Source organism: Elephantulus edwardii, unplaced genomic scaffold (assembly GCF_000299155.1).
Source record: "Elephantulus edwardii isolate Elephantulus edwardi_28Jun2011 unplaced genomic scaffold, EleEdw1.0 scaffold00304, whole genome shotgun sequence".
NCBI lineage: Eukaryota > Metazoa > Chordata > Mammalia > Macroscelidea > Macroscelididae > Elephantulus > Elephantulus edwardii.
In genome coordinates, this window is record NW_006400054.1 from 487,325 (window position 1) to 498,421 (window position 11,097).

The 11,097-nt window shown below is 54.9% G+C and overlaps 1 protein-coding gene across 1 annotated transcript in view; it reads left to right on the forward strand.

Annotated features, from left to right (window-relative positions):
- Positions 1-11,097, forward strand: part of GPR133 (G protein-coupled receptor 133) — a 99,473-nt gene that overhangs the window by 25,607 nt on the left and 62,769 nt on the right. The window contains exons 8-14 of the mRNA XM_006900996.1: positions 702-760; positions 854-1,009; positions 2,020-2,076; positions 2,935-3,052; positions 4,984-5,094; positions 5,334-5,409; positions 8,422-8,563. Coding sequence (XP_006901058.1) covers positions 702-760; positions 854-1,009; positions 2,020-2,076; positions 2,935-3,052; positions 4,984-5,094; positions 5,334-5,409; positions 8,422-8,563 — 719 coding nt within the window. The remainder of the gene's footprint in view (positions 1-701; positions 761-853; positions 1,010-2,019; positions 2,077-2,934; positions 3,053-4,983; positions 5,095-5,333; positions 5,410-8,421; positions 8,564-11,097) is intronic.

Here is an 11,097-nt window from a genome sequence, read left to right on the forward strand (position 1 = left end):
GTCTTAGGGACCTGGGGCCTTCACGACACAAACCTCATGGGGTGACTGTGAGGAACAGAGATGTGGAGGCTCCAAGTCCAAATCAAGCATTGTCTCTAGAGGGCCCCCACTCCTTGGTGGCCCCCAGGCCATCCTCAGCCCAGGGTGTCTGTCCCAGGATTGGCCTCTCTTGACAACATGTCCGCAGTATGTGAGACAAATTCTCACCACCTTTGCCTCTAGCGTGCAACCTGGTTGTACTTCCTCCAGGACAGACTTGTTGGTTCTTTTGACAGTCTGTGTGATACTCACTTATCTTCTCCAACACAACTCAAAGGCATCACTTCCTTTTTGGTCTTCCTTAGCCACTGCCCAATTTCCACAATACACAGGAAGCAACTGGAAATACCATGGCTTGGGTCAGGTGCGCCTTAGTCATTAAGCTGACATCTGTGCTCTCCAGCACTTTAAAGAGGTCCTTGCCAGTAGCTTTATCCCTGCACAAATGCTGCCTCTTTGCTGCGTTGTGTGGTTGGTTGGCTGAGCTGTGCACACCTCCCTACCCTTGTTGCCAACCTCATGTTGTTGTGAGATGCTGTTAACTCCGACTTGCAGTGAGCCCACGGAAGCAGAATGCAGCCCTGGCTGGGCCTGCACGCCTCCCGGCGTCTGCCGGGTATGAGCCCGTTGCTGCAGCTGCTGTGTCCATCCACTTCATGGAGGGAGGGGCTTCCTTATTTCTGCTGACCTTCCAGTTTACAAGACATCTGTCACTATGTCTGTGCGAGAAGGACCCTCCAGCCCAGAGTGGCTGCTGGGGGTCTCTACAAGGCAGCTCCGGGTCCTGCAGGGACTCACGCTGTGGTTCCTGCAGGTTTCCACAGATGCCTACTATCCCATCATAACCAACCTGACAGAGGAGAGGAGGCACTTCCAGAAGCCTGGGGTAGCACTCAGCTACCTGCACAACGTGTCCGTCAGCTTACCCCACGAGTCCCTCTCACAGGACACCGCCCGGAACCTCACTGAGGTAAGGAGAGGCGTTCCGAGCCTGGTGAGTCAGGAATGGTCAGTGGCCGGACCACGGCCTCATGTGTTTGGTTTGACTCACACGGGGTCAGGCATTCTCCGCTGCTGAAGGGTTGTCTGCTGCACACCATATACGTCAGCCGTGTGATTGTGGCATGAAAACCCTCGCTCTATCAGCCTGGCGTGGTGGGAGCAGGTGTGGGAGCTCCAAGAAGGACAGACAGTGAGCCGGGGGACAACCAAGCCAGCCAGGATCAGAGCCACGGACAGAGGCTAGGACGTCACTGCACCAGGCAGGCCATCGTCTCCTGGGATGCCACAGCGTGAGGAGGGCTGCCCTCTGCCCGGCCCACTGTGCTGTTGGGCCTGGGTCTTATGCTGGACCGTCTCCGACAGCAGGCCCAAGCATGGCATTCATGAGGACGGTGCGGGACGGGGCCAGGTTATTAGTTCACAGAATTGACTCAATGACTTAACAACACTGGAACAGAGATCAATGTTGTTTACAAAGGAGCCACGTTTTTAAACTTGGTGACCTCCTTCCTGCTCCAACCCTCCCTGCTCCCCTCAGCTTACACTGACCCCAGTCCCAGGCTGCAAATTCAAATGCCTTCCAGGACCAGCCAGGCCTCGTGCTGGCGACCTTGGAGCTCTGGTCTCAAACAACCATAGTAAAGTCCTCGCACGTCGCGGTAAAGCAAGTCACACTGTTTTGTGGTGCACAAGGAAGTCGTGTGGATCTCGGCTGTAGTGTGTGAGGGGTGCACCAGCATGTGAGGATGTCTGACAGGTATAGGTGACTAGAGTGGGACCTGGGGACTGGGAGTGACCTCGCAGTGCTGGGAAATGGTGCTGGCAGATGTGCTGGACACGGGATGACACAGGCCTGCAGGCCACGAGGAGCGGGACGTCTGCGGAGCTGAGTGAACTGGGCACAGACAGAGGAGTGAGCCACAGGCCACTGTACACCTGGTAAGAATGGATGCTAAGCAATCTCTTGTCTGTCTGTAGACCTTCTTACAAACCGTGGGAAAAGTTCTGCTGCTCAACCGGACCACCAGGTCAGAGGTAAGAGACAGCCGTGTGGTCTTCCTGGAGGTGGTGTCACATGGCCCAGTTCACATCCACAGAAGGGACAGTGCATCTCTCAGCACCCTGAGAATCCACTGAATGGGCTGGTCAGTGTCTTCTTAGTGGCCCCCCAAGTGGTGTGAGCTCTCCATGGGGACAGGCCTCTGTCCTTGGACAGCAGACCAGGAGGTGCTGGTGGCTTTGTGCATTCAAAGCTTGTCTGTAATTTCACATAAAGCATTTTTACCATCACGTTGTTCTTGGGTGGCAGTAAACAAACCACATTTGATGTAAGAAAAGGCAAACACGCAGCCACACATGATGTGCCAAATTCTACGTAAATAACACACGTCTCACAGTCCTGGGAGGAGAGGGGAGACAAGTCCAGCAGGCTGGGGCCACACAGGTGCTGAGACGCCTGGCCCCACTCCTACAGGGAGCAGATGGGACTGCGGGTACCCTCCTTCAGCCGCTCCCCACAGGGCAGCGGCCATGGTGGCCTGGGTCGGCCAGAGCTGCTCGGTGTGGAGGCCGGGCTTGGTGGGGCTGGAGCAGAGACCGGGGCACAGCCGAGATTCTGGTGTAGCCTTGCCCTGCACCTAGTGTGGAGGCCTCCGAGCCACTGGTGGGTGGCTGGACCAGCCTGGATTCCTGTGCCGGCTCAGGGTCTCATCCTGGGCCTAGTGTGGAGATCCTGGAGCTATTGGAGGGCAGCACGGCCAGCTTGCGCCATCCTGACTCTGAGTTGGCAGTTGCATTTCTGGAGAGCCTGGGGAGGGGCAGGTGGCTGGGGGGCTGGTTTAGTGCGGGTCCTGAGCAGGGCGAGCCCTCACGCCCCTCTCCTGTCTGCCCCAGGACCACGGCATGGCACTGGGCCTGATTGAGATCATTGACGCGGTGATGGGGCACATCTCCACCAACCTGCAGGCCTGCGAGTCCCACATCACCTTCACCGGCTCCTCCTCCATGGCAGGTAGCTGGCCGGGGGGTGGGGCAGGCCGTCTCCAGGGCGGCCTGTGTCGGTGTCCAGCGTGTGCGCACACTCACACACACCCACACAAACTCAGACACACAGTTACACACATGCACAGACTCCCACACGAGAGCACGTATATAGACACACACATGCACACTCCCACAGATGTACGCACTCACACTAGACACACGTGTGCACCGCAATATGGGCTCCCTTCATTTTATTGTTATCTGCAGCACACATGCTCACACACAGACACAGAAAAATCACACACATGCTCATACCTATGCACATGCACGCACACACACACACGCTTCCACACTTGCACACACACCCCACGCGCACACACACAGGAATACACACACGCTTCGCCTCACTGTGTTTCACTCTACGGCGCTCCGTAGACACTGTTTTTTACAGACATAAGGTCTGTGGCAGTCCTGCGTCGAGCACATCTGTGGGTGACACACTTGCTCACTTGGTGTGTCCGTGTTCCGTTTTGGTCAATTTCCCAATGTCTCAGACCTTTCTGTCAGGCGGGCGCGTGTTTATTGGATGGCCCAAGCCCTGCTGTCGTATCAGCTCCCACACCTGGTAACACTGAGTTTCAGAGGCTCTGAGTCTTTGCAGCTGCAAACACCTCAGCCTTCTGACCTTGAGGCACTGGTGGGTTTAAACTGGTGACCTTCCAGTTAGCAGTCCAACATATAATGCACCACACCTTAAATGTAAGTTTATACACACTGGGACATCCACGTGGCTCACACCGCAGCAGGATTCACTCGACTGCCAAATCTGGGCCGCAGCCTCTCTGGGGCTGCCCGTTCTACTGCCCAGCCAGAAACCCTGCCATGACGTACTGCTGAGGGCACGGACCCCCACGCCACCACGCTGAGCCAGCCACACAGCAGGAATGCCCCATGACCACTTCTGTCAGATATATGCCGAGGGCATGTGCTGGGGACAGGAGTACTGCCTGTGTGCTGGGTTGGAAACCAAAGGCCAGCAGTTCAAATCCACCCACCACTTTGCAGGAGAATGATAAGGCAATGTGACTGCAGGGAGAGCACCGGTCTTAGTGTCCCTGAGGGGAGCTGGGCAGCCACGCAGGCCTGATGGTGGTGGAGTCTGAGGGGTTGGGGAAGGGTCCCTAGTGATGATGGGAGGTAGTCTGGGGTGGAAGAATGAGGAGGGTCCCAGGGCTGAGTGGCCCCTGGTCTGGACCACAGGGTGGCCCAGTTCCTTTCAAACTTTCTTTTCTTTTTTTTAATTCAGATTTTAATAAAAGTTTATAAAGAACTTGGGTTTCCAATCCTTCACTGTTGCACATTTTCCTCCCTGCCTCCCTCCCCTCCAGATCACTTTTTTCTTTTGGGGAAAAAAGTTCTTTCAGTGTTATACTGTGCCCCCACCCTCTCCCGCCCCGGACCACTTTACTATGCAGCTCTTATTCTGGACTCTTGTCACGCCAATAATACCTAATCATATATTCCTTTTATACAGCTCTCTCCCTTATCTGTTTCAATGTCGTGTACATTATGTATCCCCTCTTTTCTTCATTTTCCCCCCAACCTCCATGTCAATCCTATTTCATAACAGTGGCGTTATGCCACATTTGTCTTTTTGTGACTGAGATATTTCATTCAGCATAATGTCCTCCATAGTCACCCATTTTGTATAGTATTTCCTGAGTTCTTTGTTTTTCAGGGCTGCATAATATTCCATTGTGTGACTATGCCACAGCTTCTCTATCTATTCATTTGTTGATGGCATCAACAAAGCAGCAATAAACATGGGTGTGGGTGGTGACTTTCTGAGGAGGTGGTCACCTCCAGGAGCCTGTTCTGGCATGAGGGCTTGGAGCCCCACAGAAGCGTCCCGTCTGTGGCTGAGGGCTCACTGACCAGCTCCTCGCCTTGCTCCCACAGAATACTCGGTGAACAAGATCCTCCCCCGGGCCATGAACACCTCTCATTACCGCTTCCTGGCGCAGGGCCACAGCTACATTGAGATCCCTCACGAGGCCTTCCAAGTCCATGGTGAGCTGACCCTTCCAGAGGGGACACTCACCCTGCCCCCCGACCCAAATCTGCCAGTCCGTTAGGGGTCACACAGAGATCCATGTGGCTGCCTGCCCCCTCCTGGGGCTCAGCACACTGCTGGGGCCAGTAAGGGACACAAGACATGTGGCTGTGTAGAGGCTGGTGGGGGAGGGCCACCGGGCACGTGACTGGGCGGTGGCTTGGTGGACGTCCCTGACTCCGACGTCTCTCCCCAGCCTGGACCACCATCGTCGGCCTCCTCTACCACACAGTGCATAATTACCTGGACGGCATCCATCCGGCCCACACCAGGTGAGTCTGTGTCACTCAGCGGGGCAAGGGGCAGCTGTCCTGTGTGTGGTGACCATCCTCTAGTCCTGTGTCATGTACACACATCACCTGCCCTGGGTCATGGCGTGTCCTGTGCTCAGCAGTCAGGTCACCTTGCCGCCCTGTCCATGTGGCAGGACCTGCAGGCTGTGTTAACTGGAAGTGGACAGAGGGAGTGAGAGGGCAAGGTCAAAGGAGACCCTCAGTCTCAGGGTGTAGAAATGGCAACTTGGGGGTGTCTGACTGCCCTGTCTAATGTCACAAGAGGAAGGAGAGGAACATTAGTCACAGCAGTAGCTGCTTCCTGAGAGTTGGGGTCAGGTGAGCCCCCATCCTGGCCTCATCACCCATCCTGACCCCAGCTGTCCCTCCCACTGACCTCTCCTGCTCTAGCTGTGGGTCCAGTGGCCACACAAGGCTCACACGATTACTTGGGAGGTGGCAGGATGCGTGCAGTTCAGGATCAGGAGCGACTCAGGACATGATTCTTTATCAGGATTGTCTCTGCTCAGCTGTGCCCATACGCTGGCCTCTCCCCGACCCTCAGCCTCGCAGCCCTTGGCCCCTCAGCCTCGCAGCCCTTGGCCCCTCAGCCTCGCAGCCCTTGGCCCCTCAGCCTCTTGGGCCAGCTTGGCTTCTGGTCGGGCACCTGTTACAGGGCACCATAGAGCTTCCACTGTGTGCCCAGATGCAGCGCCCTGCCAGGGAGCTCAGCAGAGAGGCACTTAGCTTCCTCGTGTCCCTCAGGCCGTGGTCACACCGAGGGCCAGGCAGCCCCACGCCATCTCTTCCTAGTTCTGCTGTCCCCCACTTCTTCACCACCACAGCTCCTTCTGTTCCTGGGCCTGGGCAGGTCTCAAGCCAGGGACCCTCCCCTCCCATCTCTTCTTGCTAGTGGTGAAGTCCCTTGTCCTCCTCTACAATGACACATTAAGCCGGTTGCACTGTTGTGTACCATCGAGTCAGAACTGACTCATCGCTGATCCTCCAGCGGATTTTTGGAGGCAGTGAACTGCACAAGTGGAGAGTGTGTCTCTTCTGTGCAGAGCAGCTGGTGGGTTCCAACCACACTCGGATTAGCAGTGCAACTCCTTACCTGTGAGCCTAGCAAATGGCAAATGGCCAGTCCCCGTGTTAGAGTTCCATGCTCTGTATTTGCATAGTCCCACCCCCACAGAGCTCCATATACCTTATTTACATTATTAGCAAACCGTCCAATCCCATTGGAGCTCCACAAGAGCGTTATTTGCATGGCCCCACCCAGTAATTTGATGATCATCTTCAAGACCAGAGCTAGAAGGGCCACATGAAATCATTGGCTGCGGGGACAGGGTCATTCAGGCCTTACATGCAAGACCCTGAGTGTGGTCCCTCCTTATATTCTGAACCAAAGGAGAGTTTTGATGTTTGTAAAGCTGAGAGATCCACACGCATGGACTTCAGGAACAGCTTGATCCAGGTTCCTGTTGATGTCACTGGACTCCACTTCTCAGCTGCCTTCCTGGTCACTCTTCCTTCATAACTACACACTGCTCCCAGGGTCAGACTCTCTGAGCGGTGGGAGAGAGGGAGTACCTTTGGGCCAACATCTCCATGCGTGCCCTATTTCATCTTTTGGATGTGACAGGGTGTGCGTTCAGGCCTGAATCCCTCCGTGGTTGAAGGAGGCAGAACTCAGTGGCTGTGGACCTGGATATGGGATTTACTCTGAGCTGAGGATGGATCCCACAAGGCATGTGGGTTCAAAGTCAGAGACGGGGACAGCAGGAGGGGGATCAAAGGAGCTTTAGCAGGAAAAGGATGTGGTTGTTGATTGCCGTAGAGTCGAGCTCAACTCATAGTGACTCAATGAACAAAAGACCTAATGCCTTTCCGTAGCTAGCGTTGTTTCTCCAAGTTCATAGAGTTTCCAGACGCATGTGGTTTAGGAATTGGATGCTACTCCCGTTTCCCAACCTGTTTTACAACTGGGAGCTCCACCCAACACTGTCCACAACGGGAAGCCATTCTGGTATTTGATACCCCAATGGCACAAGGTTCAGCATCACAGCAAAGCCAGGTTACCTCATACAGCACATTGACAAAGTGTGATGTGTGAAGTGGAAGAATGTTCCTCCAGATGTAACTGCACTGGTCTCATTTAGCAGTGGTTAAGTGTTTTTGAGTCAAATATGACTCAATAAAGATAAGCTTTGCACAAAAGGCCTGAACTCTGTTCTATGATTAACATTATTTCTGTGTATTTATAAGATGAACATATTAAAATAAAACAAAACTCATTGTGGTCAAGTTCAGGGTGACTCACAGTGGCCCTGTAGGACAGAGTAGACTCAAACCTGCCATCTGCACACAAGTAGCCTGCCTCCTCTTCCTGTATCTGTGCAACTGGTGGATTTGAACCACTGCCTTCTGGGTTGGTCAGCTGCCAAATAGCTTAACCTCCATGCCACCTGGACACCTAGTGAAGCTGAGTGACAAAATGACAGATGTCCACCACACTGCTATTCATCCTGCCATCTTAGAATGTGAGAATTTATGTCCAGAGAGGACAAGTGGTCTGCCCCGGGCCACATAGCAACCATAGCCGAATTGCTGAGATGCGGACACAGGCTACCTCTACTCTTCCTGCCCTTTTGCCCTGCATGGGTCTCCTCACTGTCCCCTGCTGGTGTCCATGAGGCCAGGGGCCTGCCTCTCCTCCCTATGCTGAACCCTATCAGGGACTGAGTGATGGGACCCCCTCACCATCCTCTGCTGGTGTCCCTGAAGCCAGGGGCCTGCCTCTCCTCCCTATGCTGGACCCTGGCAGGTACCAAATGATGAAACATAAACCACAGAGTGACCAAGGCCCCTGGGGCAGGGCACCATGCAGAGCTGCCGTGAGAGCCCAGTGCCATCCTGTGATGAACTGCTTCCAGAAGGCCTGATCCGACGTCAGAGGGAAACACAGGCCTTCTCTCTACCTTTCCTGACACCTTTTCTCTCATGTCCAAGGATCACCGAGGCCGCCAAGCACAAAGACTTCCTGATGTCGGCCACCAGCCTGCTCATCTCCCTGGAGGTGTCCCCGCCGCCCACTCTCTCCCAGAGCTTGTCGGGGTCTCCGCTCGTCACCATCTACCTCGAGCACAAGCTGGTGAGTCCCTGTCCTGGCACCTTTTGCCTGATGTGGCCCATGCTGAGGGGCAGCAGGCTCTCTGGGTGACAGTGCGGGTGTACCTCAGAGGTACTGCTGGCCAGACCACCACAGCAGAGTGGCTACCACAGTAAGGAGAGTCTCATGCGCTTTTTATTTTCCCATTACGTAGAAGTCACATTTGCATTAAGCAGCCGCGGTGGAGGAGCAGGGAGTTCTGCTAGCAGAGCCCGTGGGCGTTGCGCTGTTGACCCACAGCCAAGTCTCACTGTGGTTCAAGTCTATGGTCAGCTCCATGGGAGTGAGATTCCTCCCATGCCATTTACAGCCTCCAGAAACTCGCTGGAGGGTCAGCTAGAAGTTAGTTCAGACTTGACGACAATGAAGGAGATAGAAAAAGAGAGAAAGATGTGAGATCTCTCTCTCTCTCTCTCTCTTTCTCTCTCATCTATCTATCTATATCTATCATCTATCATCTACCTTGTTGTATACTGTCGAGTCAGAACCAGCCCATAGCTGACCCTTCAGCGGGTTTTCAGAGACAGCTAATCACGTGGGAGGAGATTGCCCATCCTTCTCCTGTGGAGCAGCTGGTGGCCTCGAACTGCGTGCCTTCAGGATTGCAGCACAGCTTCTTGCCACTAGGCCACTAGAGGTAGATGGAAAGAGAAAGGGAAGGGAAGGGAAGGGAAAGAAAGGGAAGGGAAAAGGAGAGGAGAGGAGAGGAGGGAGGGAGGAAGGAAGGATAAAAGAAAGGAGAGAGAAAGAGAGAGGAAAGAAAGGAAGAAATATGTATATACTGAGAGAGAGGTGTAGTGCTTTACGTGCTGGGCTGCCAACTTAAAGGTCGATGGTTTGAATCCAGCCACCAGCCATTTCCTGGGAGAACATGAGGCTGCCGTGGAAAGCTGGTGGGTGGTAGCCGTGAGCAGGAACCAGTTTGGCGGCAGTCGGTTTGCTGTGGATCATTTAGTGAACGTGCGTGTTGGAATATTCTGAGAATGACCAGCCTGGGACGCGGCGACAGGAAGTGAGGACGCTCTGTTGGGAAAGTGGCGCCAGCAGGTTGACCTTGAGACTGGCTTGTGACCAAACCAAACCGCTACCACTGAGTCGATTCTGACGCCGCGACCCAGCAGGACAGGGTTGAGCTGCCCACGGCATCTGCTTTCTCCCATGTAGAGGCTGGTGGATTTGAACCGGGCACCTTTTGCTGAGCATTTGAGAAACCTTCCATGTGTAAATGTCTGTGCAACTCAATAAGGAGAGATAGGCCTGTTCAGAGCACTCGGATGCCATTGTCCTGAGGGGGTGTCCCGCTCCCCCCATCCTAGAGTTCCTTTTCTTCTGTCTTCACCGTCAAGTTCCACCCTCAGCGTGGCAGGGCGGCACTTAAGCTGGGTCACGGTCCCCAGGCGCAGCTTGCACGCCCGTGTGCACGGGGACTGTGGGGTCTCTCTGACCTAGAATGGACTCACTTTGTGGAGGACGCCGATGAGCTGGTCCATCTCAATTATCGTGCGTACTGGCCATTAGCGAGATGGAGAAATCTGTTCTGCCCGAGAGGAGCTCGCTCAGGAGCTGGGGCGGGCGGTCCACGGCTCTGAGCCATGGTGAGGCCTGTCACGCAGCTTTCTGGCTTTCCTTGCGGTGGTGTCCCATTGCTGTCCTCCCCGGTGGGGACATCTGCCCGATGCCTCCATCCTGCAGGCAGTCTCGGCCCACAGCTCAGGCTTCAGCATTCCCCCCTTGTCCCGCTGTGCAGGGTGATTTATATGTTAATGGGATGTTTGTTGACTCTGAGGGCTGTCATTTCTTGAGGAAAATTATTGACTGACGCACCTAGTACACTGGGAGTAGTTGGAACTCATATTAAACAAGTTTCTCTCAGGGCTGAGCTTCTCGTCCTGACGGGCCCCCTGCACCTGCAGGAGGTGAAGGGTTCTGTGTGTGGGACACTGGACAGGATGGAGGGGGGCTGTATTCCCACCAGGAGTTATCTTCTCTGTCCACCTTCTTTGTGCAGAACACTGGCTGGGGGTCCCCTGTATCCCTCTAACTGGGGTTATATCCCCTGTCCACCTTCTCTGTACAGGACGGTGGGCTGAGGGTCCTCTGTGTGTCCCCACCTGGGGTTTTCTCCCTCTTTCAATCTCCCAGGAGACCACCCATTGGGAGTCAGAGTGAGGCTCAGGGGTCTAGCAAGATCTCACTCACCTGGGCTCCCACCCTGCACCCGCCCCCTTCCCAGTGTGGAGCTGGTCTTCCTCCCTGGGGCTCTGTTCCTGACCTGGCCCTCCTACCCCAGTGTTTGAGTCTTGTTCCCAAGGGTCCCCCAATGCTGTGCATGGCCCCCACCCCCTATCCACAGCCCAGCATTTCTCCTTTCCGGGGAGAGGGGGAGCCCATTCCTGCCCTGGCCCTCCTACCCCAGTGTCTGAGTCTTGTTACCTGGTTTCAGCTCCCTCTGGCCGCCCCACCTGGGCTGGTAAACAGCATGTCTTGTCCCTCACCCACCCCCCACCCCCACCCCC